The sequence below is a fragment of the Nematolebias whitei genome, chromosome 6 (assembly GCF_014905685.2).
Source record: "Nematolebias whitei isolate Nwh7 chromosome 6, NemWhi1, whole genome shotgun sequence".
In the NCBI taxonomy this organism is placed as follows: Eukaryota; Metazoa; Chordata; class Actinopteri; order Cyprinodontiformes; family Rivulidae; genus Nematolebias; species Nematolebias whitei.
Window position 1 is genome coordinate 14,789,943 of NC_056503.1, and position 17,823 is coordinate 14,807,765.

The window sequence follows — 17,823 nt, forward strand, 5'->3', positions numbered from 1 at the left end:
GTGTGTGTGTGTGTGTGTACATATATAAATTGTGCTGACAAATCAAAGAGAATAGTTCACATTTGAAGAGGAAAACTGAAAACAAGAGAACTGCCTACTGTTATCTCCATTTCACCTAAATTGTATTTTTTTTTAAATCCCTCGCCTTCCACACACACTTACACGTGCACTCATTTTTACTAATTAGGTCCAGGTCATATTATTCTAACAATATGCCTACCAATGATCATATCTATGATGTTAAATGGACTGTACTTACATAGCACCTTTCTGTTTTATCAAGATACTTAAAGCTCTTTACAACACAATCTGTGCCTCATTTCCCCATTCATACAGCACTCTACTAGATCTATACAAAGAATAATCAGAACTTTATCACATTCATACACTGATGGGACACACATCGGAGGCAATGAAGGGTTCAGTGTCTTGCCCAGGGACACTTAGGCATGTGACTGCTGGTGGAATTGAACCCTCAACTCTTGCATTGGAGGACGACTGCTCTAATCACTCAGCCACAGCCACCCACAAATGTTAGTATGATGTTAGCTGTTTTTCATATTTTCATATAATTTCAGAGGTGACTTTACAACCTGCCCCAGCTGTGACCTACAGAACCATCGGAGGAATCCTTGATTTCTACATTTTCTTTGGAGACACGCCAGAACAAGTGGTGCAGGAGTTCCTTGAGGTGATTAAAATAAAAAAAAAATAAACAATACATGAAGCACATGTATTGTCTGTAGCATGCATCTTGTCTGTGTGAAATATTTTGAGTACAGTGGAAATATTGAACTGATGGTCGGTCACGTTTTCCAGCTCATTGGCAGGCCAGTCATTCCTGCTTACTGGTCACTTGGATTCCAACTTTCTCGGTGGGACTATGGAAACATGAGTGAAGTCAAGACAACTGTGGAGAGGAACCGTGCTGTGGGCCTCCCATATGTAAGATCCAGTCAATGTATCTCCTTGAATTTTTAAGTCAACATCAAAGGCAGAACAAGAGGAGCAGTGGAACAAGAGCAAACATTAATATAATAAAATAAACCAAGGACTGCAAAACTAACATAAAAACAGGGACAGAATTCCAAACCAATAATGAACATTTCAACCACAGCTTTGTGGTCTGTACCTTATCTTCTCACATGTTGGGCACTTTGCGATATTCAGTATATGAGTCCTAAATATTGGTCATAAATAATAATCTTACTTCTATTTCACATGATTTACAATCCTAATAAAAGTAAATGATAAACTCTGATTTAGTTAATGCTGAGCTACGAAACAAGGACTTGTTAGAGGAAAAACACCTGGAAAAAACACCTGAACTGGTTTCACTCTTTCATTTAAATGTAATCATTTTTCTACTTGGATATAAAAAAATCAGGGACCTTCAACGTTTTCAGGGAGGTATATGAAGAGACCTTGTGCTCACCCCATATTTAATGTTTCATCTGCCTGTTCACTACTCTGTAGTTTCAGAGGCAATACTGCCAACCACTATCTGTGAAGACGTAATATGAAGGTTGGCGCTGGAACTCAACAGAGTGATAGGAATGGCCTTTAGTTTAGATTGGGTAATCCAGCTCTCTGTCAAATAATGAAACATCTACTGGGGTGTATAGGTTCACCCCCAGAACCACCATTTTTCAAGAGTCACCAAATGTTAGTGCTGATCAAAGATCAATTGACCAAGCTGTTTTTTTTTTATTATCTCATTCATCTTGATTTGAATGCCAAAACTGTACTCCCTACACCTTGTGGCTTCTGAGCCCAGTGATAAAACTCAGATCTGGCTGGCAGTTTCAGGAAGAATCCTCACCACTCATCATAGTCAGGTCTATGAAAGCAAGCAACTGTTAGAAGTCCCTTTCATCAAGAAAATTGATGCTTGATGTACTTCTTTGGCTCCAATCTTCATATAAAACTTTATTTGAATGCGTATGTGGCTCTGTGAAACACTTGTGTGTCCTAATTTAGTTGTGATTGCACCGATCAAGAATTTGGTACGCCATAATATTTAAAGATCAAATGCCAACAACTTCCGTGCCCATCTCTATATTTCCCTCTGATAATCTCCAATCCCTCTTTCATATCCAGAACGTTAGGCTGCAGCTGCTCCTTCTCACATTGTACTCAGGGATATGTCTGATAACTGACAGATAGACCACATCGGGTATTATCACATGTTCCCTAATGTGGCTGGAGCTGATTACCATTAGTGGAAAGACCTGGCAGAGCCTTCCAATCCATCTGTTCAAATGATATGAGGAAGGATTTGGCAAGCATCAAACAGAAACCAAGCATAAAGTCACACCCTAGCAAAGATACGGAAATTAAAAGACATCTTGATGGTTTTAGGTCTAAGGGGAAAAAAAGAAAAGATGTTTACCTTTGCTATCTGGTGTTCAAAGGTTCAACAGAGATTTCAGAGCACACATATATCACAGTGTTTTACCTGAAAGTGGGACTATACCATGTAAGGAGAAGCTATTGGAGTCAAATCCAGCTCTTAAATCTTTAATGAATATGCCAAGATATAGGCGATTCGTAGAATCGTGTTTTTTTTTTTTAATGCTCAAAGGCAATTTTGTATTCATAATTTCTATGTAAAATACAAAAACATATTTTTGTTAATTGATGAAAGCTGAGCCTGCTTTTCTAAGTATGTGCCGACAAGGACATCTAGTTTCTATGAAGCATTAGTGAGCAAAGTGTGTGTTTGTGTGTGTGTGTGTAGTATGTAACTCTCTTTTTTGGTGGTTGAAGGACATTGCAGCCACAAGAGTAACCTTACACAAGCAGTAATATTTGTTTTAATCAGCATCGCTGTTAGCTGAAACAGTCTTAGTTGTAGTATTGTTTTCAAGGATAGAAATAAACACTTAGCAGAAACCAACTCTCACGTTCATGTTCAATCTAGCCTTAGCACTGCGGCACAGCTAGCAGGAATTTAGAAAAATAGCAGTTTTGAATTTCTACAAGCTTCAAGATAGCACCTCAGTGTAGGATTCTTTATACGTTTATCGATTTTTGCCATGTGGTAACCATTGTAGATGGATAATTAATGTAAAAAAATGTAGATTCAATATTTTGTTGCTGAGATTGTTGTTTTGCTACTAGCCACTTCCATTAAAAAAATATTCAGTGAATGAGCAATATTATATCATCAGTCCTTGAAATAAAGTCTGGAAATAGTTAAAGACACATTATCCAGGTATCGACATTTACATTCATTTATCGATATTTATAGTACAGCTACATACAGCTACAGTGCTTTGTTTACCTGCAGCCAGACAAATTAAGTTATCTTCATGTCTGCTGTAAAATACATTTGCACCATCATACTGACCTCGAATGTACTGTACTCTAAAAAGACTAAAACACATATTGTATATGTTAAACGTAATATTAATTCATTTTCACTGGAAGTTAACAATAGTTTCATGTACACTCGATATACCTATTAAAATCTGTTTTCTTGTCCACATACAGGATATTCAATACACTGACATCGACTACATGGAAGATAAGAAAGATTTCACGTATGACAAAGTCAATTTTAAGGAGCTTCCTCAGTTTGCTGAATACCTGCATGAGAAGGGGCAGAGGTACATCCTTATTCTGGTAAGAAACACTTTATTTTTCATAAAACCTGTGGACATGTGGCACAACAGCAAATATATCACCCAAATGCAAATACAAAAATATATACAATTTCTCCAGGCAACGTATCTTTCATTTCAGACTTCTGATTACTAACTTATGTTAATGACATTTAAGTTTTGTTTTTCAGTCTATAATAATGCTTGACACCACTTGTTCACGAGCACTTGCCCTCATTTAAATTGAACATAATGTGAATGCAATGTTTTGAGTAATGACTGGCTCATAATTGAAAAATGAGTTTTTTATATATGTATATATATATATATATATACTTTTTTATGTAGTGCTTTAAAAAATAAACTCTAGATTGTTGCATCATCACTTAAACATGGACTTAAATCAGCTTTGGTTCTGTAAATCAAATCACTGAAAAGTTCAATGACAGTTTCTTTCTAAATAATTGTAATGGTGACAGTGATTTACTGTAGCTTGCAGTAAATATTAAAACTCCAGACTTTCATATAAGGTCTATGTTTAAATTAAGTTGGTGTGCATTACTATTCTGATGCATGTATTTCATTACTTCCAGGATCCTGCAATAGCCACAGGTAAGAGGGTAGGGGGTGCTCCATATGAGTCCTACGACCGTGGGACTGCGAAGAACGCTTGGGTCACAGAGTCAGATGGAACCACTCCGCTGCTAGGAGAGGTGAGCAGAATTTGTTTCTGAAATACAAGGTTGTAAGTAAAGCTGAATCCTGCAGAGCTTGACTTGATTTTTTCTGTGATAGAGAACGGGGTACAGGGATTTGAATTGTGTGTAGTATACTACTAGCACCCACTCTCTTTATCTCATTTTAACCAAATCTAAAATACAAATCATTTTATGGAGGTGCAGGTGGAAATTAAAGTACAGCTTTATGGAACCTAACTGTTGTGTACATTAAATAGAAATTCCACAAAAATTTAAAATCAATCAATCAATCGATGTAAACTAGACCTCTAGTTTACATAGATCCCTGACAAATATACAACAGATAAAACAATATAGTGGCTGATAAAAAATGCAAATGTTCACCTATGAAATTTTATGATTGAAAACAGCACCTCACTGATTATTAGGAAGTTGTTCAAAAAACTAGAATATTTTGAAAAATGAATGCATTTATACAGCGTTAAAGGTTCAAGTTCCAATATGTTGCTGAATAAATATAATAAAAATGACATGCTTCACTTCTGAAGCCTACATTATTAGTAGATGATTTTAGAGCTCGTCTAGACTACTTCACATAATTTTAAACAGCTTTATTTCTCTGTTTATATCTCTCTCCCTAGGACTGTAAAATAAAAAAATAAAAAATACGCCTACAATGACACTGTGGTGAGGATGTCCAATTATGTATTAAGCATTAAGGACAAAAACACAAAAAACAATGATAGCACAACTTTATAACATCCTATTGAAGCATTAACATTTTCACAGTTTTCTTTAGTTTAATACAAAGTAATGATGCGAATGAACTACTCATATTTTTAAATGTTCAGAAGAGAGTCAGCATTCAAGCCTTCTCTTTATGTAGCTGCCAAGAGCCAAACTGTGCAGAAGTTTTTTTTTTCTTCCCCTTTGCTCCTACCTTCAACAAAGATCTTGTACAATAAACAGAAATTCAGATTCTTGCATGTTTGTCTATGTGCGTGGTTACCTCACAGCCTCTATCAAGTCATTTTTATGTTTTTAAAAGAAAACTCAAGCACCCAGAACATTTTTTTTTATCATTTTTCCCCACAGAGCATACATTTAAAGGCTCTTTTCTGCAAATTGTTGAAGTGGGGGGAAGGAGGGTGTGTGTGTGTGTGTGTGTGTGTGTGTGGGGGGGGGTAGAAGTATGTTGCTCCCCTGCTTTTATAGTGTTGCCTTTGATTACACACACGATTAGGCCTAGTCTCACCCACTAATCGCCTCTTCATTCTGTTTATGAACAGGTCAAACATGCATCGATTCTGCATTAGTGTTTAGGTCTAAAATGTTCTGAGTCACTGCATGACAGATTAGAGTGGCAGCTTTTGTGTTGTGGCAATACGTTTATGAGTTTGTTATGCGTCTTACAGCTTTTGCATAAATTGATATTCTGGGCACAACTGTTCCTTAAGTTTGTGAGTCTAAATGCATTTTATTTTCACTGATATGTTCCTGTTAAAAATAAAAAAAAAAGTCAGGTAATTTCAAAACAACCTTTGCTGGCTCTGCACAAGCAATGAAGGCAATACAGCGACAGGCTGGTATTTGTTTTGCTTTTTATATAAGCTAATTGCTTGCAAAGATAAGAATACAAGCTTTTCCTGGTGGCTCATATGTTTCAGTCCAGGAGTAAAAAAACAATGGTTTACCTCTTATAGATAAAAATGTCCCTCTTTGCCAAAGATGTAAGAACAAAATAACATATGGAAATAAATAAAGTACGTGGGAGGACATTTAAAAAAACAGTTTATGTGGGTTAAAGGTGAGAATGACAGACAGGAACAAAGACGATAAGCACACAGGCAGAAACAGATAATAGATCAGCAGTGAATGTAGATAATAGATTAGAATGTACTCAGAGACAGACTGGCTGTCTTACAGAGTAGCTGACAGAGACTTATACAGGAATCCAGCCACAGTGAGACAAAAGAACAGATTATCAGGTACACAGAACAAAGGGACAGACAAGGTGGAAGTTAAGGAACCACTTTGAAGACAGCACAAAGGCAAAGGAACATGGGGAATCGGGTAAAAGAGAAAGGAGATGGATTGGCAGGATGGCAAAAAGGGGACATAAAAGCAGCAAAAGACAAGAGTGTGATATGCAGCTTCAAATACCAGCAGATTTGTTTCAAGTGTTTGCCCTGTTGTAAGTGTCAGCAGAAATCTATATGTGACAAAATCTTAAATTAAATGAAGAAACGACTCATAAAAGACCAACGGTGTCCACGATAGTCTATCAACAAGCTCCGACCTTGGAGTTCAGACCACCTGCCAAAAAATCAGCCTATAAATCTGCCTGTATGCACGTGAGCGTGCATAAGTGTGATCCACGTCTTTGCTACAAACCAGCTTGTAATGTTATTTTCAGCAGAAGTAAAAGGTAAAAGACAGCCAGTGTGGAGCAACCTTGAGATTTAATATCTCTGCGCTCTCACACAGAGATCCTGCATACACACAGATACACACAGTGAGAAAGGAAATCTCTGCCTCTGCCTGTGGATTAATCATTTTTCTCAATACATGTCATTAAGGACGACTTCTAACACACAGTCACGTCTCGAGATTTCTATTGCATTATCGATTTCTTCGCCTCTCTGTTCTCTTCCTCGACTTATCTGTCTCTTTATCCCCTTTCTCCTTTGCTAGCTCTCCCTCATCAATCCCCCCATTTCTCCTAGTTCATTTCTCCTTTTCCTCCGTTCTCTTTTCTTTGTCATCGCCACATCTCAAAGCTGTCTCTCTGACACCCCCACAGGCAATGTGTTTTATTTCCACGGAGCTCACTACTCCTACACTGTTTCGGCTCAACACGCCCTGTCACGTTGTTAGCATGTGGTTAAAGACATGTTCCAGATGCTTTTGACACTTGAATAAAAGGATGAAATGACTACAGTGTTTTAGTACCAGAAAGTCCTGTCAAGCTTGAAGAAAACTTGAAATTTATCCTGCCATTAGGGACGCTGTTACAGCGATGCCAAGCTAATGTTATCCTAGTTTGTTATTTCCAAAACCGTTTTGAAAATGTTTGTAATGATTGTAAACAAACTGTTATCTCGCATTCCCTCCCTCGCAGGTTTGGCCAGGGGAGACGGTGTTTCCAGACTACACCAGCCAAAACTGCATCGATTGGTGGGTTGATGAGTATGAGCGATTCTACAGGGAGATCAAACACGATGCCCTCTGGATTGTAAGTCTGTTTCAAAAACATGAAGTGAACTCCATAATTAGCTGCTCAATAGCTGTAAATTCCAAACCGGGCATGGTTTTGAAGCCAGTTACAAACACACACACACGCACACACACACACACAGAAGGACAGTGAGCCTCATTTTTTGACATGTTCACTGGCAATTACTTTCCTTTGTGTTGAAAAGCATTAAGAAAATGGTCACACCCCACCCCCATTAAAAGTCTATTATGTAGCATTCTGATCGTGATTTGTTAGATAGAATTTCATGTATACTCACTTATTACTGACATGTTTTTCTGTCCCTGCACACACACACTCTCGCTTTTATGACAGCAAGTAATAAATACCATTAACAGCTTGGCTCATTATTTATTTTTTCCTTAATGTGCATCTTTCAGGACATGAACGAGGTGGCTAATTTCAAGAAAGGATCAACTAAGGGTTGTGTTGATAACAACCTCAACTACCCACCTTACACTCCAAGTAAGACTATTTTTCAGAAAGGTTATGAAAAGTTAATTTGTTACTAAGGTAGATAACTTTTTGAGAAACCTTTTGAAGAAGTGAAATTAATCCTGAACACATTAATGAGCTAATGGCTTGTCAGAGCAGGGTCAGTTCCAATGCAAGTTGCAGTAGTTTCAAAACAACTCCATCCACAAAAGTTAGCGGCTCATTCTGATGTTATTTGTTCAGTCATGACATTGCTGTTAGTTGTTCCATACACGGTTATTACAGCATTCTGACATCACACCACTGGACTGTCCATTTGGGTAAATTCAAAATTTTATTAATTTTATTACTTCCTCTAACCGAGTTTGTTCCAAAAGTTATCTGTCGCAGGTAGGATTTTATTTACAAAGTATTTTTTTGCTACAGCACCTCTTTATAAATGATCTGAGCTATATTTTTAAGCTGCAGTAACTTATTCAAACATACTAAAGATCATTAAACAAAACATTTGTTGTGCTTGTGGTATGTACTTTGAAGTCAAATAATGCATAAACTCGGTTGCAGTTCAAATAAAATAAAGTGCATGCTTAGTAAATAATTGTGTATAAAACCTTTGGGCCGTGTCTTTTATTCCAACAATTTCTAAGACAGCATGAGCATAACTGGAAAAGGCATTATTCCATTTTCATTGCTCTCCTCCTTAATCATCTACTTTCTCAACATCTCTTCTTTCCCCAATTTGCTGTGTCAACATTTTCCTTTGCAGTAAATATCAGGGTTTTTGAAATTCTCTACACCCTCCTCTTTTCCTTCCCCCTTATTGCTTCACTCAACTTTTCATTATGTATTATCAGTTTTTCAGCAATCTATATTCCATCTCATCACTTCCTTTATATTTTCTTTCCCTCTCAGAGATTCTAGATGAGGTGATGTACAGTAAGACCCTTTGTATGGATGCCAAGCAGGCCTGGGGGAACCACTATGATGTCCACAGTCTATACGGCTACGCTATGGTGCTGGCTACTGAAAAGTGAGTGCATCCATAATCGGTGACAGAGATAGTCTGGCCAGCTTGTTATACAGAAGCCAACTCACTGCCACCCCCTCACAAAGCAGTGACACATTGGCCAACTCTAAATGCACTCTGCAATGTGAAAATTGAGCAACACATGCACACACGCACACACACACACACACACACACACACACAAGCAAAATTGAAAATCAACTTTTGGAAGCAGAGGTTATTGAACAGTGGCCCTGGAAAATGTGACAGAGCTGGCATGCAAAAGTTTTGTCAGTTTTCTTGCACTGCACTGACTTATGCCCTGCTCCGATTCTTAGGCTATGACTCTTTCAGACAAATAGTAAGTTGGATACCATGTGCAGAAATATGTTTTAATGAGCCCGGCTCCCGGGGTGCTTGAATTTCTCATCTGGGTCTGGCACTGGAACTGTTTAATGGCCCATTATGTTCACAAACCTACAAAGGGGTTCACCGTGACTGTAAGGCATAATGACTAAAGCATTGGAATTCATATGATCATGGATATCTGCCAAATGGCACCACACATGGTGGCTTGATGACACATATTTGGCCTTTTATGCTTAAGAACCCTCTCAGTTCATATTTAATCCCATATGTATCACGCTGACAAATGTCAAACCAGTTATTGTGCAGTCTTTGTCATTTGTGCTAATAGATGGATTACCCAACAAAATGGTATAACATACAGTGCCTTGAAAAACACATATCCATTGAACCTTTCCATCTTTTGTCACGTTAAACCTATAGTTTGTTGAAATTTAGCAATTTATGACCTGACATGTTGAATTGATAAAGCCTGGGAAGTGGAACATCTTCAACTTTGTAATAGAATTCCTGTTGTGATTTTTTTTATTTTTTTATTTTTTACTTTTTTGGGGATTACCTGGCTAGTAGCAAGCCAGTTTCGTTTAGGAGAGTGCCTATAAACATAAGTTTTATTGATCTGGAGTGATATAATCAAAACTTCAGACCTTATTTTGTTTTTATAAATAGCAATACCTAAGCTTCATAATGTCACCAGACATTATACAAAGGGACTTCCTGACACAATGGCAGGTGGTAAAGAAAAATGTTCAATTTGTAAGGATTATATATTTTTTTTTGAGGCATACCTGTTAGAAAACTTTGACTTAAAGGTAGTTTTCTAAGATGTTATGTCATTTTAGTGTCTGGATTTGCCAGATGGTGTCTTTATGGACTCATTTTTACGAACATCTCAATTACTGCAAAAATCAATATTTTCACAATTTTTTTGCACTATGTTCTGTCCGCATTGCGGCTCATTTTCCCAGCACATGGCCATTATTCTGAGCAGTCAAAACCTCATGGTCACTCTGGAAGAGCTGCTCAGGTGGGGAAATTCATCATCAGGACAGCTTTTAGTTATCCAATCCACAAATCTGGCTTTTATGGAAGAACGGAAATACAAAAGCCATATGTAGTCCTTTTTGCAACTTGCCACATCCTATGTAGAGGATTGGGGAAACACATGGAAGGAGAAGCTATGCTCAGATCATACCCAAACATAACATTTTGACCAAAATGCAAAACACTATGTGTTGCAGAAAAATAACATTGCATGTTGCCCTGAACACACTCTCAACTGTAAAACATGGTGGTGGCAGCATCACTATGGGGAAGCTTTTCTTCTGCAAGGACAAAGAAGCTGGTCATAGTTGATAGTGAAATACTTCTGGGTCCCGAGCCGGCTACCCTGCCTCTACACCATCTCGGCCCCCATCTGGTAATACTTGGAAATTTCCATTCACAGACAAGAGCTATCCATTCATTCAGCCTTTATTTATACAGGTTATTCCCACTGAGCCCCTGGGACTCATTTACTAGAGAGACCTGATTTTAACAAAGATTGATGGCAACATTAGACAACAAAGACAACAATAGACAATCATTTAAAAAAGCATACAAATTTAGAAGTACAAATGAAAGATAATGGTATTAAAAACAAAACAAAAACAGATTGTAAAGTGATATAGAATACTAAAAAAATAAGAACATGTCTGTTCATAAATCAATCCATAAAACATTGGGCAAAATGTTCAATATCTTCCTTTAAAGACGAGCATAGCAATCATAGCAAAATGTGGCTCTACGAAGTATTGACTCAGGGGGACTATCCACAAGGGCATGATGCACTTTTCAGTTTTCATAGTATGTTTCTTTTTTGTAATAAATACATAAATATAAATACAGTACATCATTTTCCTTCCACTTCACCATTATGCAGTGGTAGTATTGCTTTATCAATGACAGGAATTCTCAGTAAAATAATTTGAAGTTTGTGGTTGTACTGTGACAAAATGAAGAAAAGTTCAAGAGGCACGGATACTTTTTCAAGGCACAGTATCTTTCAAAGTTTTGACATCACTTTACTGCTGTGTGAAGATACATTAAAATGACGGCTATAAAACAGCAATTTGAGAATAGCAAAGGAAATTCACTAAAGCATATCATGAACTGTACTAGTGCCTATATCCTTTAACATACAACCACTGACAGGCTAAACGAGCAAGATCTACGATCGCATTACAATGAAACATTCTGCCAAGACATATTAGGGTTGCCCAGGCTTGCAAATATTTTTGACACATATTATCCAGCTAAACATTAGACTGCATGAAGATACATTTTACTGCACTAACTTTATTTTTTCAGTCCATATAAAAGACGACGCCAAGCTAAAAAGATCAGCCCATAATGCACAGAATAGCATCAATTTAAATATATTAATTAGTCAGTACTAAATTAATACTTTATTTAATTTATAAAAGAGGTAAATTGGTGAATACATGTCATTTGCATTTAAAATTACACCTTATAACTGCAAATAAAGAGAAGTATGTATGACTTGACATGGTTTGACTTTTAAATCATATATATATATATATATATATATATATATATATAATAAAAGTGTACAAAAAATAATTAGTAAATCTTCACTATTACTAATACTTTAACTTAAAACATGAGCTCCAAATCTGCAGTTATGTAAGAATCCAAACCAGAGCATCTGTAGTGCTGTGTTTTGTTTGCAAAGGGATACACAGAAAAAGTGTAAATATAATCCATCAACATTATGGAGGCTTTACTGCAGCTTGCAACTTGCATTTAAATTTACATCAGTCACAAAACAGAATGAGACCTATTAATGAAATTGTTATGTACAATTTTCCTCCTACCTTACTATCCATTTATTTATGCCACGTGCACTGTCTGTGAAAAAAAAAAGAAGTTTATCTTAAAAGCATATTTATAAATAAAGTGTTTTCTATGGTCGGTTGTGTTGGTTTCTAATAATTTCCTATGTCAATAAGGTTGATTTACAATATCAAAGGTCATGCTCAGTAATCTAGGTGAAAATCCAACAGTGTTCAGTCAGATCATCTGGAAGGTTCCTTTTTTTTGCTGAGACATTTAGTCCTTCATCCAAAAGACTTCTTCAATCTGAGGAGCCACAGACAAACTGATTCCCCACAAACAGACCACTCCATAGTGGGGAAAAAGACAAAAACAAACAAAAAAAAAACAGTTTGCTGGTGTTCAGATGGCCTCCGAGCCATATTATTATGGGGCCATTTTATGACAAGCCCGTCCAGATGAACTGACTGAAAATTGATGGATTTTATATGGGGATTATTGAGCATGAACTTTGGTGTTTTGAATCACTTTGGCATGACTGCCCCATAGGAGATGATGGGGGAGAGGGTGGGCCCCAGAGGCCATCTTAGCACCAGAAAACTGTCACCCCCCACCCCCCCAACCCCCCCCACACACACACACACATTATGGAGTATGCTGTTTGTAGGGAATCAGTTTGCTTGGTGGCTCCTCAGGTTGAAGAAGTCCTTTGGATTAAGGACGGAACGTCTCAGCAAAATAATAAACTGTCCAGATGACCTGACTCAACATTGCTGGATTAATTTACAATGTTTTTTTTTTTTTTTTAAGGCTAATGAAAAATTTTAACAGTTTAACAAAGACGTTTAACAAAGTCCTATAAACCATTAGGTGCTAAAAAAAAGCAAAACAAATAACAACAAAAAGCTAAAATAATATAAATGAATACAAGAGTAAAGTAGTTGATTTATTGTTTCTTAAATACAGCCAGTATCTTACTTATCTGTAACTTTTGCCAACAAGTTGTTAATGGTTGCAGGTGTCTGGAACATATCTCAAACCTGTCTTAGTGTGTTTTATTAGAGCTGTACTTTTCATAATGAATATGGATGAACACTTTGTGCAAATATTTAAAGGGAATCAAAGTAAAACTTTGCACTTTTTTTTTACATTTCTATATTTCCAACAGTCACAGCGACATAAGAAACTACATTAAATGATGCTGTTTGAAACTGAGCACACCTTATATAGCAAAAGACACTCATAATGACTCTGATCTCCCTCTGCAGGACAACTTTTCAGACCACCCTGAAAAAAAAAATGCTGTGGAACAGCTTAAAAAGCACAATAAAGAGCTTAGGTTGTTGACCGAGCTTCATAACTCCACAGATCTCAGTTTGATTGAGTGTCCTCTGAATGCATCCCCAGAAGCAGCACATACATATCCACATGGCACAAAATGAAAGCCATCAAAGATCTAGTTCCAAATACCAGAGAATGCACCCAGGCTATATTGGCCGATGAGTCAGAGGTCATCATGTGGGACACGGGAGTTACTCGTTATATCAGATCAGCAGTGTGTATGTTGCTGCTTGTTGGTGAATTGTGTCAGCGTTAAAGCAATTCAATATTTCCTGATGCATGCTTCAATATTGTCTTGGATTCACACAGTAATTTTGCAACAGCCATTTCCATTACCACGGCATACATACATTAAAACACAAGTGTTGCCTCTGTCCTAACAACTTTACTTTAATATATCCACATTTTTTTTTTTGTCTGGGTGAAAATATTGAACATATGTTAAAGAAGATACAGGCAGAATTCATAAAAAATAGAAACTTGGTTCCAACTGAATAAGTTATCATTTAATCTGGAAGAAAAAACAAAAACAACTACATGATAATAGAAAGAAAATTATCAAAGTCCCATTTAAAATTGACAGTATTGAAATTCATAGAGTTAATGAAATACAATATTTGGGTGTTGTTATTGATGAGAAGCTGACATGGAAATTTCATGTAAATTAATAATAAAAATAACAATCAATTGCATTACTGTATAAAGTAAAATAGTTTTTGAATGACAAAGCTTTGTATATATTGTATAATGTAATAATTGTTGCATATGGTATCCATTGTAGTGAAGTTTGGGGGAAAACATGCAAAACAATTACAAATCCTATTTTATTTCACAAAAAAAGAACTATAAGAATTATTAGTAAGTATGGTGCCATGTGAAGGATGCCTCATATTTTTGTTTTCACTTTGGCAATTGTTCAAGCCTGAATGTTTGTTTTAAGTTATTTTTATTTTTTTATTAAAATAAGGGGCATATATAAGAATTTTATTCTTCATTCTGTTTTCTTTTCATTCAATCGTTTTATTTTTAATAGATTTGTTTAGTTTATTTTGTTTGTTTTATTTGAATTAATAACTAAATATATGTTTTCTTTAACTTTTCATAGTTTTCACAATGAAGAGGTCATTTTCTATTGGGCAGAGGGGGGATTAACAAGGCTACATTATATAAAATGTGTTACATATTGCAATTATTTGCTTTATTACTTGATTTTAAAAAGCAAACGTAAAAAAAAAGAAAGATTATTGATCAAACTTAACATCTTGTTGCACAATAAATTGATGTTTTACATGCAACACATTTAAGTAAAATACGTTTATGTTAAGTCTTTCTACACAATAAGAAGCTCAGTTGTTTTTTTTTCCACGTTACACACTGAAGCCAATACATCTGTAGAGATACTTTTTATACCATTTATAAGTAAATGTTTATAGCAAAATGTAAACATTTGCGTGCAAATACATGAAACACAATACTTTCTATGTACAAGTGTTATTGAATGAGATATTTAGTGGGTCATACTTAGTGTTTTTGTGTATGTGTGTGAATATCATGTTCTGCATTTTTTTTTTTTTTTTTTACCCGACATGCAGACAGATGAGGGGAACTCAAGAATAATGTAAAGATTTTATTAACCAAAACAAAAAGGCTGGCGTGGCAGCAAAACTTACGTTTAAATACAGAAGCTAGGAGACACGGAGGGAGACAGAGCATGAACACCTTGGGGTGACAAGACAAGCAGAAAGAGACATTATTTAAAGGCCAAAACTAACAAGAGGGAATAACAAACACCTGGGGAGGATAATCAGGAGCAGGTGAGAGTGGCAGGAGCAGGAGCTGGCAACATGACGGACTGGGTGGATGAATGAAGAATCTAAAGAATTGACACAAGACAGATACAAAACAAACAACAGATCATCTCAGAAAAACACAATATATGAATCTCCTAAGAGAGAACTGCTGAATCACATCTTCCATGCTGAAGAAGGCTCATAGTTCACTGCCTCCTTCCCCCTCTCTTACCCATATTTCTTCTTTCTTCGTCTTCTAATTACAACATATTATTAGCTGAAGATACATTTAGTAAACATCAGCAAACGTTTGTATTTTCATGGAGATCAATGCAGCTTTGATTCTTCTCAAGCTAAACAAAACTACGCAGTGAGAAATGAATAAAAACTAGTCTGAGACCAAATATTTGTTGTGTATTATATGTGTGCTTATTATTTTTGCTCTTTCACTTGTCTTTATCTTCATGACACCCCCCCCCCCCCCCTCCCGCCCCCGCCCCACTCCCCTCCACTTCCGCTGCATCTGCTTCTTCTTCTCTATTCCATAGAGCTCTGCAGCGTGTGTTCGGGTCAAACCGAACCCTGATGCTGACCCGCTCCTCATTTCCAGGTGTGGGAAAATATTCAGGACACTGGTTGGGGGACAACGCTGCCAACTGGAATGACATGAAGTGGGCCATACCAGGCATGCTAGAGTTTGGGCTATTTGGAATCCCCTATGTAAGTACCAAACCACCGGTTCACACTCCTACACATATGTGCCCAGACATATGTGGCATCCACATGTACAACGTTCACAACTCACACTTGATGAGAAAAAATAAATAAATAAATCGATAATCTGGATAAAAATTTGTAGAGCAAATCAAATGAAAAATAAGTTTGTCTGTTTAATACATGTACTTTTTTTTTAACTTGTGATTTTTTTTCTTTGTTACATATTGCAAAACAAAAAAAGAACATATCTAAAAAAGAAGAAGAGCAAAAAAACAAAAAAGGACAAAGTGTCAGGTGACATCTTATTTTATTATTTAAGGTGATTGGTTCCTGTAAAGATTTCTGAACAATGTCCATGTTTCCCACAGTTCTTCAATTTTTGATTGTTGTAGTCTTACAATGTATCTCTCCATTTGATGAATTTCTTCCACTACGTCCATGCAATTGTTTTATAAATGTACTTTTTAATGATCTAAATATTATAGCAGTGTTAGTATTTACATTTTTATTCAGCTTCAGGTTTTCTGTCTAGATAATTCTGTAAAAATAGCTTTAAATTATTCATACTAAAAGGTAAAAAAAAACAACAACAAGCAATTAATTGTTAGGCCACAAAAACAAGAAAAATATATTTTTCTATATATTTTAATTAATTAGTTTTTTTTTTAATTGAGCAGCTTGGTGGGGCAGTGGTTACAGCTGTCACATCACAGGGAGAGGGTCACAGGCTCGTCTCTCCGCCCGGTACCTTTCTGTGTTCTCCGTGTGCATGTGTGGGCTCTTTCTGTGTACTTTGGTTTCCTTCCACATACCCAAAACATGCATGTTAGGCTAATTGGTTGTACTAAATTGTTCCTAGGTGTGAGTGAGAGAGTTAAGGGTTGTTTGTCTCATTGGTCTCTCTGTGTCCTTGTGGTGGACTGGAGACCTGCCCAGGGTGAACCCCACCTCTCTCACAGTGACCATTAGAGAAAAGAACCAGCTTCCCAGCAACCTGGAACAAGAAATGAATGGGTGGATGAATGGATAACTTGGATGAAAAAAGGCTGAAATTATAAACTTTTTTGTAGGTTTTATTTTTAACATGGGAATATCATGCATGTGCAGTAGTTCACGTCTTTTGAAGTGATGTTTAAATATGGATTGTTCTAGATAACTCTGTGAATTACCTCAGTTTGAAGAAGCCGAGTTCAATTTGGACCAGACTGGTGAGCTAACAGATTGTCCAAGCGAGACCAAAACCGAACTTGATTGCTGTACTCTTTAAACAACTCCCTACCAAATGTTTTGTACCGCTTCATCCAAATGCTATTTATAAACCTTTATACGTACATCACTGTCAGTTTTGAAAGCAAAATGTTTACGTACAGTCTGTCATTTGCAAGCACAAACAGAATGATTATCAAGTTGTGTAGAACTTCTAGTTCACTAAATGCAAAAATATCAAATATTGTTTGCTGAAAAACCTTGCAATGCTTCATTTATGGGTGCACAAAGTGTTATAACAGCACCTGCATTAACCGTTTTCAAAATGTTCTGATTAGAGTTGTTCTAAGATGACAGTCTACATTTTGGAACAGGCCTGGCTCAGACTTTTAGATTGTTATCGTGGTCAAAGTTCTTCAAACTAATTTTGTTCAAGGACACATTTACACAGAGTAAGATCTCAATTGTTCATTTTTTGTCCTTAGAACCACACTTCAAAATACATTATATATCCCGATAACAATAAAAAAGGCCGAGCAAAGCCTGTTCCAAAATGTAGACTGTCATC

General features: G+C 36.4%; 1 protein-coding gene across 1 annotated transcript in view; it reads left to right on the forward strand.

The window, feature by feature from the left end:
* The window catches only part of LOC119411546 (maltase-glucoamylase, intestinal), a 156,142-nt gene that overhangs the window by 29,305 nt on the left and 109,014 nt on the right, over positions 1-17,823 (forward strand). The window contains exons 2-9 of the mRNA XM_037678500.1: positions 550-691; positions 820-945; positions 3,496-3,627; positions 4,199-4,318; positions 7,425-7,538; positions 7,940-8,024; positions 8,907-9,024; positions 15,881-16,052. Coding sequence (XP_037534428.1) covers positions 550-691; positions 820-945; positions 3,496-3,627; positions 4,199-4,318; positions 7,425-7,538; positions 7,940-8,024; positions 8,907-9,024; positions 15,881-16,052 — 1,009 coding nt within the window. The remainder of the gene's footprint in view (positions 1-549; positions 692-819; positions 946-3,495; positions 3,628-4,198; positions 4,319-7,424; positions 7,539-7,939; positions 8,025-8,906; positions 9,025-15,880; positions 16,053-17,823) is intronic.